This window comes from Thamnophis elegans, chromosome 14, assembly GCF_009769535.1.
Source record: "Thamnophis elegans isolate rThaEle1 chromosome 14, rThaEle1.pri, whole genome shotgun sequence".
In the NCBI taxonomy this organism is placed as follows: Eukaryota; Metazoa; Chordata; class Lepidosauria; order Squamata; family Colubridae; genus Thamnophis; species Thamnophis elegans.
Window position 1 is genome coordinate 13,183,373 of NC_045554.1, and position 16,024 is coordinate 13,199,396.

At 44.8% G+C, this 16,024-nt stretch overlaps 1 protein-coding gene across 2 annotated transcripts in view; it reads right to left on the minus strand.

Annotated features, from left to right (window-relative positions):
• Positions 1–16,024, minus strand: part of SEPTIN12 (septin 12) — an 89,361-nt gene that overhangs the window by 7,177 nt on the left and 66,160 nt on the right. For both annotated transcript variants that reach the window (XM_032230137.1, XM_032230138.1), the window contains 6 exons: positions 13,265–13,393; positions 9,906–9,987; positions 7,627–7,764; positions 6,685–6,802; positions 4,143–4,238; positions 2,030–2,126 (listed from right to left, as the gene is read on the minus strand). In XM_032230137.1, the coding sequence (XP_032086028.1) occupies positions 2,030–2,126; positions 4,143–4,238; positions 6,685–6,802; positions 7,627–7,764; positions 9,906–9,987; positions 13,265–13,393 (660 nt within the window). The remainder of the gene's footprint in view (positions 1–2,029; positions 2,127–4,142; positions 4,239–6,684; positions 6,803–7,626; positions 7,765–9,905; positions 9,988–13,264; positions 13,394–16,024) is intronic.

A 16,024-nucleotide genomic window follows, 5' to 3' on the forward strand; every position in this document is an offset into this window, starting at 1 on the left:
CATTGATCCATCTGTATGTTATAAAGTTTTTAGCTCATTTCATCATCCATTTCTTAGGTCATTCTTCCATTTCAAATTTCAGGAAAAGCTTAGACATTTTGGTAATTGCATGGCTTTGGATCATGTCCTGGTGGGAGAAGCCTCTCTCTCCTAGCCAAGGGTGTAACTAAGCCACTATCAGTGTAGGGCACAAAGCAGGAATAGAATAGAATAACAGAGTTGGAAGGGACCTTGGAGGTCTTCTAGTCCAACCCCCTGCTTAGGTAAGGAAACCCTACACCACTTCAGACAAATGGTTATCCAACCTCTTCTTAAAAACTTCCAGTGTTGGAGCATTTATAACTTCTGGAGGCAAGTTGTTCCACTGATTAATTGTTCTAACTGTCAGGAAATTTCTCCTCAGTTCTAAGTTGCTTCTCTCCTTGATTAGTTTCCATCCATTGCTTCTTGTTCTGCCCTCAGGTACCTTAGAGAATAGTTTGACACCCTCTTCTTTGTGGCAGCCCCTGAGATATTGGAACACTGCTATCATGTCTCCCCTAGTCCTTCCTTTCATCAAACTAGACATACCCAGGTCCTGCAACCGTTCTTCATATGTTTTAGCCTCCAATCCCCTAATCCTCTTTGTTGCTCTTCTCTGCACTCTTTCTAGAGTCTCCATATCTTTTCTACATTGTGGCGACCAAAACTGAATGCAGTATTCCAAGTGTGGCCTTACCAGGGCCTTATAAAGTGGTATTAACAATTCACGTGGTCTTCATTCTATCCCTCTGTTGATGCAGTTTAGGAAATTTCTCCTTAATTCCAGGTTGCTTCTCTCCTTGATTAGTCTCCACCCATTGCTTCTTGTCCTGCCCTCAGGTGCTTTGGAAAATAGTTTGACTCCGTCTTCTTTGTGGCAGCCCCTGAGATATTGGAACACTGCTATCATATCTCCCCTAGTTCTTCTTTTCATTAAACTAGACATACCCATCATGGAGACAAAAACTGGATGCAATATTCCAAGTGTGGCCTTACCAAGGCATTATAAAGTGGTATCAACCCTTCACATGATCTTGATTCTATCCCTCTGTTGATGCAGCCTAGAACTGTGTTGGCTTTTTTGGCAGCTGCTGCACACGGCTGGCTCCTATTTTAATGGTTGTCCACTGGGACTCCAAGATCCCTCTCACAGTTACTACTATTGAGCAAAGTACCACCTATACTGTATCTGTGCATTTTGTTTTTCTTGCCTAAAGCAAAGGAGAAGCAGAAGAAAATGGGAGGCAGAACCTCGAGGTGGAGTTAAAAGAGGGATCAGCCTAGGATCCTTATGTAGCCACAAGCAAACTAAGTCCAACTCTCCTTAAATTCCATTGATCATCATCTAACACCAAGCAGGGGGTGATTCCTGCGCATAGGCATGGTTAGCAATTTAATTGGACCTTAATGGGTGGATCTGATGTTTCATGCCTGACATTAATCTTTTGCTTGTGGCTATGTAGGGGATTCTAGGCTGATCCCTCTCTTAATTCTGCTACACTTGGGTTTGCAGAAGAAAGTGAACAGACTGACTCTAGAACTTTCTTATTTGGATTCTTTGTCAAGCCTGCAGCCATCTTTTCTTTTGGGTCTTTGGCCTGCCACACTATATTATTTCGCTATGTATTTTCTATTGTGGGAAAATGGGAGGGGGGATTGTACAGTGTTAGATGATATGTAGCCATAACAAAATTCTTTCTAAAAGGCCAAGGTCATCCTTTGTCTCTGCACCTCTGCACATGACCGGAATTGGATGGGTGGAAGCTGCCAGCATGGCAGTGGGGGCAAGATCTTGAACTTTCAACTGGGTGGGGAAAACCGGGAAGCTTTCAGATTTGGATTTTCCCAGATGTGCCAACATGGCTCTCCTAATAAATTGGAACTTTGAGCAATACTTTGCCTCGGACTCTGATTTAATTTTGGATGCTATTTGGAACCCTGACATTAACCCAAAGCTGACACTCTTCTCAGATGGCCCTCCACAGGCCAGCTGTTCCTCCAGCCTTACCTTCAATGATCCCCCACTTGGTCTTGCGGCCCAGGATTTTCTTCCCATTCACCTGGTGTTCCTTGTCTGCACCAACAACTGCAAAGGGGATTTTCTCCTAGATTAAGAGAAACAGAACAGAAACAGAATTCAGTTCTGCCTCCATGGGGAAGGAAAAAAGTCATCAAGGATTTAAAAAGAATTTAAATATGCATCACGTTGATACCCTGTTTCCCCAAAAAGAAGACCTCCCTGGATAATAAACCCAATCGGGCTTATGAGCGCGTGCACTAAAATAAGCCCTCCCCCCCAAATAAGGCCTTCCCAAAAATATTGCAACACAGCAGCAGCCATGAGGTGACCACGCTCTCCCACTCCTGCACCTCCGAAATAATAAGGCTTTCCAGAAAATAAGGCCAAGCGCTTATTTCGAGGGTCAAAAGAAAATAAGACCCTGTCTTATTTTTGGGGAAACATGGTAGACTCAGAGCATGCACAACTCCTGACTAAACCAAAACACACCTTTAGAATCTCAACGCATTGCAATCCTGTTGAGAATCACCAGCTTATTACAAGTAGCCTTCAATTTATAACCCCAACTGAGCCCAAAATTTCCGTGGCACGACAAAACCGCGCTGGTCAAAATCGCGGCGATAAAATCGCGGCGCTAAAGCCGCGACGTCATCACTGCGCGTCATTACCGCTGCGACAACAGCGCGGCAACAGAAGGGCGCTTTAAAATGGCACCGCGGCAGAAAGCCGATTTCATTTAAGGTAAGCATTAGGATTAGGTTTAGGGGTTTGTTTTAGGGTTTGTTTTAGGGTTTGTTTTAGGGTTAGGTTTAGGGTTAGGTTTAGGTTTAGGGTTAGGTTTAGCGTTAGCGTTAGGTTTAGGGTTAGGTTTAGGGTTAGGTTTAGGGTTAGAGGGTAGTGAGTGCTTGGGAATGCGCGATTTAGCCCTCCGCGATTATGTCATCGCGGTAGGGTTGCGTTTTTCCTTAGCGCTTAGAACGGCGCGAATTAGTCTTCGCGCTTATGTCTCCGCGCAGAAGGGCTTCGCGGATTTGTGGTGGAACCAAAATTTCTGTTGCTAAGCAAGACAGTTATTGAGTTGTGCTCCATGAGCTTTCTTGCCGCAGTTGTTAAGTGAATCACTGCTGCTGTTAGAAATATGACTGTTAAGTGAATCTGGCTTCCCCATTGAGTTTGGTTGTCTGAAGGTGATCACATGACCCTGAGACACAGAAACAGCCATAAGTACATGCCAGTTGCCAATGGACCAACTTTTCATCACATGATCTTAGGGATGCTGCAAGGGTGAAAAACATTATTAAGTTGCTTTTTACAGTACCATTGTAACTTTGAACAGTCACTAAATGAACTGTAGTAAATCCAGGGCTTACCTGTATGATATTGCAAACCAAGCTAAAGCCTGTTGAATTTTCCTACAGTCCCTAGTTTCCATCTCAGTTCAAATCACAGTTCTCTAGCCAAACTATAATTCCAGATAACAACATGGACGATTCCAAACTAACCCAGGTAAAGGTAAAGGTTCCCCTCGCATATATGTGCTAGTCGTTCCCGACTCTAGAGGGCAGTGCTCCTCTCCATTTCAAAGCCAAAGAGCCAGCGCTGTCCAAAGATGTCATGTGGCCGGCAGGACTAAATGCCAGAGGCACATGGAGCACTGTTACCTTCCCACCAAAGGAGGTTCCTATTTTTTACTTGCATTTTTACGTGCTTTTTGAACTGCTAGGTTGGCAAAAGCTGGGACAAGTCACGGGAGGTCACTCCACTATGTGGTGCTAGGGATTCGAACTGATGAACTGCCAACCTTTCTGATCGACAAGCTCAGCGTCTTAGCCACTGAGCCACTGCCTCCCAAACTAACCCAGAACACCTAACAAAAAAGGCAACTTTCATCCAGATTAACAGATTTGGCCACTGACTGAGAACATTGGGAATAAAAGTTAACATAAGCCAAGATCCATACTTAAAAACTTAAAAGCAAGGATGTTGAGGTAGGTAGAAGGAAGGAAATGCTCTAAAAGCTGTTCTTGAAATGTAGCATATAGCTTTGGCTGAACCCCAAACTCAGCCAGGTATCCTCCATAATGGGCCACCAATGACTTACCCGTATTTTATCATTCAAAAGCCGATCATCTGGATCATCGTCAAAGTCTACTTGGGGGTAAACATGGATGCCATGAGCCTTCAGATCTTTCTGGACCTTCCAAGATAAAATGATAGACATGATCATGACTGGGAGGAGAAGGTTCCTTTCTTTTAGGACAATAAATGAAGAACAATCTGCATGTTGGGGTTGATCAAGAATATCACAACAGGCTATAGAAGAGATCAGTTTTGCTTCTCACAGGATATTCTGTTCAAATATTCATGACTGGGAGAAACATGGGAACAAGGTCAGCCAATGAATAGGCATAGCAACAAAGTCAGCCAATAGGAGCTTAAACAGATCTGAGTCTGTGCAGAGAATTGAAACAGAAACTTAAGCAGTCTGCTGCTCTGAGAAGTAAACTAGCAGTCTGTCTGGGCTTGTTTGCTGAAATGAAACTAACTGTTTATATCAGTGGTCCCCAACCCCCGGTCCGCGGACCGGTGCCGGGCCGTGGAGTACCTGGCACCGGGCCGCGCAGCGGCCGGGGGACATGATCGCTGCAGCGGCCGGGGGACATGATCGCTGCAGCGGCCGGGGGACATGATCGCTGCAGCGCAAAGGCTCCTGGGCCGTGCGCAAAAGCTCCTGGGCCGTGCGCAAAGGCTCCAGGGAAGAGAGCTCCGCGCTGGTACGCACGTGATATATAAACAATCAATGTGTCGTCGTGAACAACGCTCCCCCCCCCTGCGCGCGCTCAGCGGGCCACGGTAAAATTATCAAAGGCTGACTGGTCCGCGGCGATAAAAAGGTTGGGGACCACTGGTTTATATATTCAGTATTATTGTATGTATACCGAGAGCTCATGCACCAGAGACAAATTCCTTGTGTGTCTAATCACACTTGGCCCAAAAAAGAAATTCTAATTTGTTTAGATGTCAAATAGAAGCATGATTGATCTCCTCAATAGTCTTTCTCAGCCTCAAAAGTGCAGAATTCTTATCTTTTTTGTCCCTTGATTTACAGAAGTGCTGTAAAATTATTTTATGAAGTTCAATAAACCACGAAACCTAGAGGGAATTTTATGATTGGATGCTTCTTGGTTTACAAGCCAAAGATCAGAAAATCATATTCAGGTCAAAAACTTTTTGCTTGAGATAAACTTTTGGGATTTTTCTCCCCAAAGCATCTGTTATTTCAGATGGCCAGTTCAGTTTTATTCTCTGAGAGAGTGATAGTATTATGCTTAGCATTCAAAGTCAGAGTGGGAAATTCTGGGAGGTGAAGTCCACACTTCTTAAAGTTGTTCAGGCTATGAAACCCTGGATTCGAATCCTGATTCTGAATTGCGGATTCAGAATCTATACACCTATCTATCAAAAGCCCTCTGTACTCTTATTTTATTCCAAACACGATCAAAGACGGAGTCAAACTATTCCCCAAGGCACCTGAGAGTAGAACAAGAAGCAATGGGTGGAAACTAATCAAGGAGGGAAGCCACTTAGAACTGAGGAGGAATTTCCTGACAGTTAGAACAATTAATCAGTGGAACAACCTGCCTCCAGAAGTTGTGAATGCTCCAACACTGGAAGTCTTTAATGTTGGATAGACCTTTGTCTGAAACGGTATAGGGTTTCCTGCCTAGGCAGGGAGTTGGACTAGAAGACCTCCAAGGTCCCTTCCAACTCTGCTATTGTATTATTGCAAAATGCTTACAATGGCATTCATCACAAAGTGACTTCTTTTGAGGTTATCGTACTTTCCTCTTTTCCAAGACTCACTTTTCTGTAATGGCAAAAGATCAGAGGTGGGTTTCGCAAAAGTGTACCACAGGTTCGCCGCATGCACGCACACTCGCTCACTTTATGAGCGTGTGCACTTTCTGTGCATGTGTGCAGCCTTCCACACATGTGCTTTGCTCACACGCATAGCTTGCATGCATGTGCCTGCCTTCAAAAACATGGCTAAATAGGACAACATAGAACCGGGGCAGGTGAACAGGTGTGGGGGGGTGAGGATGTAGGGGGGGGGGTAGGGTTAAGGTTAGGGTTACCCTAACCCACCTCGTCCCACAGGTCGCCACTATCAGTTCCCCAGCTGAATATCCCCTCTGCAAAGGATGGAAAGTGATCAAGGAGAGAATCAATCTAGAACGAAGGATAAATTCCCTGACAATGAGAATAATGAGCCAGTAGAACGCCTTGTTTCCAGAATCTGAGGGTGCTCCAACACTGGAAGCTTTTAACAGTAACAGAGTTGGAAGGGACCTTGGAGGCCATCTAGTCCAACTCCTAGATCACGCAGGAGACCTGTAATTAGGAATTCGAACCACCAAACTGCCGACCTTTCTGATCGACAAGCTCAGTGTCTTAGCCGCTGAGCCGTTTGTCTGGAATGGTGCAGGGTCTCCTGCTTGATCAGGGGGTTGGACTAGAAGACCTCCAAGATCCCCTTCAATTCTGTTTTTCGGTTATTCTCCCCTTTCACCAGGTCAAACCACCACCCCCATTCTGTCATTAGGGACCTTCTGCGTTTCTGCGCATGCTGGTAGTTCTCTTACCCTCTGTTTAAACTCTGCCCTTTCGTCGAGTGTCAAGGTGTCCGCTTTGGCGATGACCGGCACCACATTGGTGATCTTACTGAGGCGTCTCATGAACTCCAGGTCCAAGGGGCGGAGCCTGAGGGGAAAGAAACACAAGAAGACCTCTCTCTCTCGGTGTGTGTGACAGGACCAGAGCTGCTGTACCAATGAAGCCTAATGTACCATATTTTTCGGAGTATAAGACGCACCTTTTCCCCTCAAAAAAGAGGCTGAAACTCTGGATGCGTCTTATACACTGAATACAGCATTTTTTGCCTCCTGAAACCCTTCCCTATTCACCAAAATAGCTGTGCATAGCCTTTAAGAGGCTTCCAGAGTGCTAGCCCAATTTTGCTCAATTTTACACCCCCCAAACCCCAGGAGTACTCTATAAGCTTTCTAAAGGCTATACATGCCCCCCCTTTTTTTTTACAAAAAAAAGGTGCGTTTTCATGAGAAACCGGCCGTTTCTTGCTCATTTTTGCCACCCCCTCTCCCCGGAGCACTCTGCAAGCTCCCTAAAGACCATCCATGCCTTTTTTCAGAAAAAAATGGGCCCGTTTTCATGAAAAACTGGCCATTTTTGGGAAGTTTGCAGAGTGCAAAAACTTTTTTTTAATTTGCCTCTTCAAAACCTTGGTGCATCTTATACTCCAAAAAATACGGTAGTTGGAGGATTTCGCCTTCCCTGGTAAAGTCTACCCATCTCATTAATTTTCAAGCTGTAAGTGTTCATTTATCTATGATCATAGAGGAGCACGGGTATCCAGCTAGTGAATTAATAAAACTATTTCAAGACAAGATGACTTCTCCATGCTTTGTTCTTAATAGAGCTGGCCTAGCTTTCTAGGATCCACTTTTTGGTTATAACGAGAGGGTGGGGGGTTGGGGGATGGATTCTCACAGCAGAAGAGGGCTTACCAGTGGCCTGTCGGGGGGACAAAATACACACAGGCGTGCACACGGGTATCTGGGATTTTCTGCTTGCGATTAATCAGGATTTCCTCTTTCAAATAACGCTCATACTGGTCATTGATATACTGAATGATCGGCTCCCAGCTATGAGAAAGAAAGAAAGAAAGAAAGAAAGAAAGAAAGAAAGAAAGAAAGAAAGAAAGAAAGAAAGAAAGAAAGAAAGGGAGATTCAGTTTCCTGGAGCACTGTGAGCAAAACGTGTTAATCAAACTAGCAAACAAACAAAGGATGGAGTTCTTTGAGAAACTACCTTCACTGTAATAACATCAAGGTGTTCTTGCCGAGGTGGCGCAGTGGTTAGAGTGCAGCACTGCAGGCTACTTCAGCTGACTGCAGTTCTGCAGTTCAGCTGTTCAAATCTCACCGGCTCAGGATTGACTCAGCCTTCCATCCTTCCGAGGTGGGTGAAATGAGGACCCAGACTGTGGGGGCAATATGCTAAACCGCTTAGAGAGGGCTGAAAGCCCTATGAAGTGGTATATAAGTCTAACTGCTATTGCTGTTGCTATTATTTCAGCAAAACCACTTTTTAATAGGGTAACTAGAAGTTGGGGGTGTTTGTTGCCCCTCAAAATCTGGTCAATGGAAAACCACATAATGGCTGTGACGGAAACATGCAAAGGACATCATTGGAAGCCACTTGTCTCCTTGCCTATTGAAATGCGGCAAGTAATGAAATTTGCCCTTTATTGGGATGGCTGCCTAACCACCATGATTGCGGCTCTCTGGAAGGAAGTTTTCCTTAATGTCAAATTTTGATCATGGGGCCCCTAAAGATGCTGTGATGCTTGTAAGGGAGAGCACAAGTCATCGATGACTTTCTCTCAATGCTGTTGCAACATGGCTTGGTTGCTAAACAAATGATTGCAAGTCAGGGGCTACCTATAGAGCGTTCCATGCAGAACCTATGCAGCCAAATGTGTGCACTGGGCATGGTAATGATAAAAGTTGAGGCATGACTGCGACGGAGCTCTCAAACCATGGCCTATTTTGCACAGTCTTCAATGGCCCTAATTGTGGCTGCCATCTTGAATTTTCGATCTGCACCTTCAGATAACCTTTTTTTAAAAAAGTAATCTTTATTAGTTATACATTTTTTAAAGAGTAAAACATACAAATACAAATACAATTTTAAACATACAACCCCCCTCCCCCCCCCCCCGCGGTGACAGTCATTCACAGCCCAACTTTTTTCTTTCCTTCCTCATTGTTAGGTCTCTAAGCCACATCTTCTCATTACAAAATTCAGGGATCTATTACAATACCCATGTTCACTTTTAACTTTCCCCATTTTAAGTCCCTGCTGTTCTCCTTGTCACCCACATATACCATAAGTTCCAGCTAAGGTAACATTCCGTTTCTCCTTTGTCCCTCAGCCAACCTGTCATTCTGTCCATTTCTGCACATTCATAGATCTTTTTAATTATAGCATCTTCCGACGGTATGGTAGTGGATTTCCAAAATTGTGCATAAGTTATTCTTGCGGCCACAATTATATGTAGGCTCAAATGCCATATTGAACTGCTCATGTTTTCTGGTTTAATGCTTAGTAGAAGGTTCTCGGGTCTCCATTCCATGTTTGCCCCAGTAACCTCTTTTAACCATTTTTTAATCCTTTTCCAGTATTTCGTGGCCTCAATACAGGACCACCAAATATGGTAGAATGTGCCATCCTTTCTTCCACATTTCCAACACAATGGAGATAACCCAGGGAACATCTTGGCTAACCTCGTTGGGGGGAAGTGCCACCTATAAACCATCTTGTATATGTTTTATTTGAATGCTGTAGATATTGTAAGTTTAATGGTCTTACTCCATAGATACCACCATTTGCCCATTTCAATCTCATATTTCTGACACCTTCAGATAACCTTGTATGCAGCCAAAGGCCGGCAGCCCCAGCTTTGGTGGTGGGTGAATTACCGTAGATCTATTAAAAAATTCCTCCTGATCTTGTGCAGTGAAGTGACCCCCTCCCTAATTAAGCCAGTCTTCCAGGAGGGCGGGCTTTAAAAAGGGACATCTACGTTGAATGGATGAATGAATATTGGAGAGAGGAATGACATTCTATGCCCTACAATGGGTGTCTCTGCATTTGTGGAGTGGCAGAGGTAGAAGACCTCTGGGGACAGCCAGGAGTGGGATTTGGGGGCTCTCCGAAATGCACAGGATCTTAGCTAGAGGTTTTCCCGATCCCCCAGCAGCCTACCCCTGCCCCTACTTACCAGTTTTGATTGTTAATCTGGTCCCCAAATCCTGGGGTGTCCGTGACTGTTAGCTTCATCTTCACTCCTTTTTCTTCAACGACTGTCAAAAGAAGAGGACGTTTGGGTTAGGTCCCATTTCTGAATCCAAACTCAAGACTCACCTGCTTCCTCCTTGCTTTTCAACTGAGGTGGGGGGGAGGGGAGGGGGAACATTCTCCCACCACCCAAATAGTCAAGGAAGCTCCGTCTCAGTTGATGTTCCAGAAGTCCCTTAGCACAGTGTTTCCCAACCTTGGCAATCTGAAGATGTCCGGACTTCAACTCCCAGAATTCCCCAGCCAGCATTCGCTGGCTGGGGAATTCTGGGAGTTGAAGTCCGGACGTCTTCAGATTGCCAAGGTTGGGAAACACTGCCTTAGCAGACTTGGGTCCCAGGGCATCAATGACCTCTCAAGGTGGCTCCTCTATTGGTATATTATTCTTTCTCTCCACACCTGTGGTTTCTATAGTTTACTTGGTAATCTATTTTAAGTTTTAAACAAGGATTCTTTGAGATTTTTATAGAATGATTGCATTGGAATGAGTGTTGTTTTTTATTTGATTGTTGTGTGCCACCCAGATGGGTGGTTAGATACATTTGCTAGATCGATCAATCAATAGGTAGGAAGGTAGATGGATGTAAAGATGGATGGAGTGTGTGTGTGTGTGTGTGTGTGAGAGAGAGAGAGAGAGAGAGAGGGCGGGAGGGAGGGAGGGAGGGATGGAGAGGATGGACAGGATGAGGAGTGGATTAACAGCTCTCCTTGAACTTTTCAAATCAATGCCTTACTCCCAAATCGACCCTTGTTCTTTAGTTGTTCCCTTCATCTGGCAACTCTGGACATGCGAACACTGGGAACATTGGGCTTTAGAATTGGGAGGGTCAAAGACACTTTAATTCTGTTATGGCTGAGGAGGCTGGAAGGCTGCAGACACCCATAGTCCATCAAAGATGTGTGGTTGCTTGAGGTAGGATATAAAGGATCCCCCCATTACTCCATGTGTTGTGGCCTGCCAGCAGCCAGTGGAGTTGGCAGCAGATTCGGACAGTGAGGAGGTTGGGGAGGAACCTGGGCCAGTCCTGGAATCTGGGGAAGGCTCTAATGAGGGCTCTGCATTGGAGGCAGAGATGGGGGCAGAGCCGTATGCCAGTTATCAGCTGCCTTCAGAGTCAGACATCAGTGAGGCAGTAGAACAGCTGGAGCCTGTTCCCAGTGTTCACATGTGCAGAGTTGCCAGATGAAGGGAACAGCTAAAGAACAGGGGTCGACTTGGGAGTAAGGCCACAGGTGGATAGTGAATGGCCCCTCCCAGAGGAAACAAAAGAGGAGCGAAAGGGGAGTGGAGTTTGCAGGAGACAATTACTTTGCTTCATTGGTTCGGGACTCTCTAAGACTCCTTGCCAAGTTTTGCAGATATCAGCCTGGCCGCTCTCCAAGCCAGAGAAGGTCTGTGACTGTAAATCCTCCCTCGAAAGACTTTGCTGGATGTGAAGGAGCAGAATTCACAGGAAATTAAGAAAAGGGGTTTTTGTCGGGACCAGGAGTTTGCTTCATGCTCTTGGGAAGCCTCGCTCAGAACCCCATGTGCAACTGAACCATCCTTGCTCCCTTCGCATCTTCTCGTGGATCCTGAAAAGAGCTTCTCAACTTTGGGTAGGATACCATCTCCCAATGAGCACTGCCTTTGAAAACCTCTTCAGTCCGTCTCTGCTGCCTGTGGGAAACCGAGCCCCTTTCTGGAGAGGGTTTGGGGAGGGGGTGCCTCTGATCTCAAACTATGAGGCCAGTGGTGGGCTCTCTCTTTTGGAAGGAGGACAGAATTTCCCCCCACCTCTTCACTTCTGAAAAGCATGAACTTCCTGGGAGGGTAGCTATGGCGACCACTCTAATGGGTCAGTGGGAGTCTTGCACAAGACCCCTTTTGTTTCTCAGAGCTGAAATGGACAGGCCCAGCTCTTTTCAAGCCCTGCTGGCTAACTGAGGAGTGGGAGGAGGAGGAGAAGTTGAAGAATGTGGAGGAAGAATAGTCGGGTTTAGATAGAGCACAATAAAGAGGCCTCCTTTTTCATCAACTTGTAAGCCTTCGGCCCTTTCCGGTTTGCCCTGAGATTGCTTCCACCATGCAGGCAGACAGTCAGCAATCCAGCTGTTTTAAAAAAAGGATAGTAACCCTCCATTCTTGCAAACATGGGAGTGATTTTCTCCAGCCCCCAGAGAAGTTTCCCAGTTAGGAACCACAACAGGTTTCTACTACTGCTTTTAGAGCGTAGAATCGTAGGCTTGGAAGGGATCGTTGAGGTCTTCTAGACCAGTGATCACCAACTGGTGGTCTGTGGACCAACTGGGGGTCCATGAGAAAATTTTGGTGGTCTGCAGAAAAAAATCCTTGCATTTTTTGTATTGCACTAAATCAGGGGTCCTCAAACTACGGCCCCTGGGAGGGATACGTGCAATGAACGCTTGTGTTGCTGCAGAGTCTCCTCCTTCAGGGTCTTTTTGTGTGGGGCAGAGGGGGGCAGAAATTCCAACTTGCGGTGTGCTTCAGCCTCCTGGTGCGAGGATTTGGGCAAAGGCTGGAGGGAAATGATGCTTGTGGTGAAGGGCCGTAGGGCCTCGTTCCAGTGGGAGTGCATCATAGCCTGGAACTGGCTGACCATCTCAGCTTGCTGATCCTCTAAGCACCGGTTTCTGGTCTTGCACTCCCGCAGGTCTTCCCTCTGCTTGGAAAGCCTCTGCTCCTAGTCTTCACTGAGGTGCTTCTGCTGAGCCTCCTTCTTGGTCAGATCCAGTTTGAACTGAGCCAACTCTTTCTCCTGGTGGCTGCTTAGCTCCAGCAACTGCTTCCTGCCACGTAGGGCAAACTACTGTGTATAACCAGGGAACAAACCCCATCTTCACCAGCACTGATGATGTTATCTAGTTGGGTCATGAAAGGTCTACAAACAAATCACCAAGATTAGAGGGCACCAAAGATTCACTAACTTTCTTTTAAACTTGCCTAGTTTAGTCTGAGAATCCAGCCAAACAGTTCTCCAACGAGCAACTTCCGTACAAACCCAATTTCTTTCCATCTTGAAACTCATCCTATAATTTGTAATCCTAGTTTAGTCCGGAAGAATTAAATGTCTGCCTCTAATAGCCAGAACACAAAAGGAAGAGCACAATAATACTCATTTGTGACCTTGGAGTCAGATGGATGAAGAAGAACATAAAAGTCCCCAGTGGTTTTGCTAGACCTGTGATGGATCTACTGGGATGGAGATGGCAAAAAGCGAAAGGATGAGATACTTTCTCTCCAAAATGGAAGAAAGGAGCTAGCTTTTTCATTTTACTTACTATGGGTGACAGAGAGCAGCTGCACAGTTTTGGGAATTCGCTCCTCGTATCCGGAACAGGCTGATTTCCGACTTATCTTGGATTTAAAGAGGGTGTTGACCATGGTGGACTTCCCAAGACCACTCTGTCCTGCAATGGAGAAAGGAGGAGGAGGTGTAAAGCATTCCAAACTCTGCTAAGTAGCGGATTAAAGAACTCTTCATAGCAGTGGATTAAAGAAGTCGTAACTCCTAAATAACTTTTGCATATTCAACATAGGGGCAATCAATGCTTGCTTAGGAAACCACAAACTCTTGGAGGTCTATGGGGATTCTCAGTCGTCCAGGTCATTATTTCCTCAAAGGTGCTTCCCCCCCACCCCCCAAAAAGCAACTGGACTTTCATTGCAAGATCGAATATGGTTGGTCACCTGGCCCAGAGATTTCTTCTTCCAAGCTTTCAGACTCAAAAAATGATGCCTGGTTAGAGAAAGCTTCTTGGATGAGAATCAAAACATCTAGGAAAAAACAAAGGAAGTCCAGACACAAAATGTTGGCCTCTCTCTGAATGCTAGATTATCCTGTATGTGTGTGTGTGTGTGTGTGTGTGTGTGCGCACGCACGCACGCACGTGTGCATGTATATTATATAGAGTAGAATAACAGAGTTGGAAGGGATCTTAGAGATCTTCTAGTTCAACCCCCTGCTTAGGCAAGAGACCCTATACAATTTCAGACGAATAAATACACACATACACACAATACATATGAATATCCTTTCTAAACGAAGCAGAATGGAATGGAATAGAAATAAGAATAAGAATAGCATAGCATAGCATAGCATAGAATTGAAATAAGAAATAGAATAGAATAGAAATAAGAATGAATAGAATAGAAATAAGGAATAGAATAGAATAGAATAGAATAGAAATTAGAAATAGAATAGAAATAAGAACTAGAATAGAAATAATAATGAACAGAATAGAAATAATAATGAACAGAATAGAAATAATAATGTAGAATAGAAATAAGGAATAGAATAGAAATAAGAAATAGAATAGAATACAAATAAAAATGAATAGAATAGAAATAAGAAATAGAATAGAAATAAGAAATAGAATAGAATAGAAATAAGAATGAATAGAATAGAAATAAGAATGAATAGAATAGAAATAAGAATGAATAGAATAGAAATAAGAATGAATAGAATAGAAATAAGAAATAGAATAGAATAGAAATAAGAAATAGAATAGAAATAAGAATGAATAGAATAGAAATAAGAAATAGAATAGAAATAAGAAATAAGAAATAGAATAGAATAGAATAAAAGAGTTGGAAGGGACCTTGGAGGTCTTCGAGTTCAACCCCCTGCTTAGGCAAGAAGCCCTATACAATTTCAGACAAATAAATACACACAATACATATACAGCTGTAATTTGCTGAAATGCATGCAATTAATGGCTTCACTAATACAAAACTGCTTGTATTCAATTGCTTTATAGGTCGCTTGATTGGACTTTGGTAGGTCACCTAGAACTGTGATTGGTGAACCTATGGCATGCGTGTCAGAGTCGGCATGCAGAGCCCTCTCTGTGGGCACGCATGCAGTCGCCAGCTGCTCTTCTGTTTCTGCCATATGTATACGCAGCCCCAGAAACCTGAAGACCAGCTAGCCAGTGCGCATGCACGCTCCGGCCACCTGGTCTTTGGGTTTCCGCACTCCGGCCAGAGGTGGTATTCAGCAGGTTCTGACCAGTTCTGGAGAACCAGTAGCAGAAACTTTGAGTAGTTTGGAGAACTGGCAAATAGGCTGGCCCCGCCCCCATCTATTCGCTGCCTCCCGAGTTCCAGCTGATCAGGAAGAAGTGGGGATTTTGCAGTATCCTTCCCCTGCCACGCCCACAAAGCCACGCCCACAAAGCCATGCCACGCTCACTAAACCACACCACTTTTACTACCACAGAACTGGTAGTAAAAAATTTTGAATTCCACCACTGGCTCTGGCACGTGTGACCAGCTGGCCGGCACACAGGCGCATGCTAAAAACCAGAAGACGAGGTGGATGGCATGCGTATGCAGCCAGCTGGTCTTCAGGTTTCCAGGGCTCTGGCATGAGTGTTCCAGTTTTGGCACTCGTTGCCGAACAGGTTCGCCATCCCTGACCAAGAGGAGGAACTGTAGAATAAGCTGGTAGGAATAGCCAACACTCCAGAAGAGAGGCTTAAGATACAGAAGGATCTTGACAAACTTGGACATTGGGCACTACCTAGTAAAATGAAATTAAATGGTGAAAAGAGTAAGGTTCTACATTTAGGCAAGAAAAACAAAATGCACAGGTACAGTATAGGTGGTACCTTGCTCAATAGCAGTAACTGTGAGAGGGACCTTGGAGTCCCAGTGGACAACCATTGAAATAGGAGCCAGCCGTGTGCAGCAGCTGCCAAAAAAGCCAACACAGTTCTAGGCTACATAAACAGAGGGATAGAATCAAGATCACGTGAAGTGTTAATGTCACTTTATAAGGCCTTGGCAAGGCCACACTTGGAATCCTGCGTCCAGTTTTGGTTGCCACGATGTAGAAAAGATGTGGAGACTCTAGAAAGAGTGCAGAGAAGACCAACAAAGATGATTAGGGGACTGGAGACTAAAACATATGAAGAACAATTGCAGGAACTGGGTATGTCTAGTTTAATGAAAAGAAGGACTAGGGGAGACATGATAGCAGTCTTCCAATATCTCAGGGGCTGCCACAAAGAAGAGGGAGTCAAATTATTTTCCAAGGA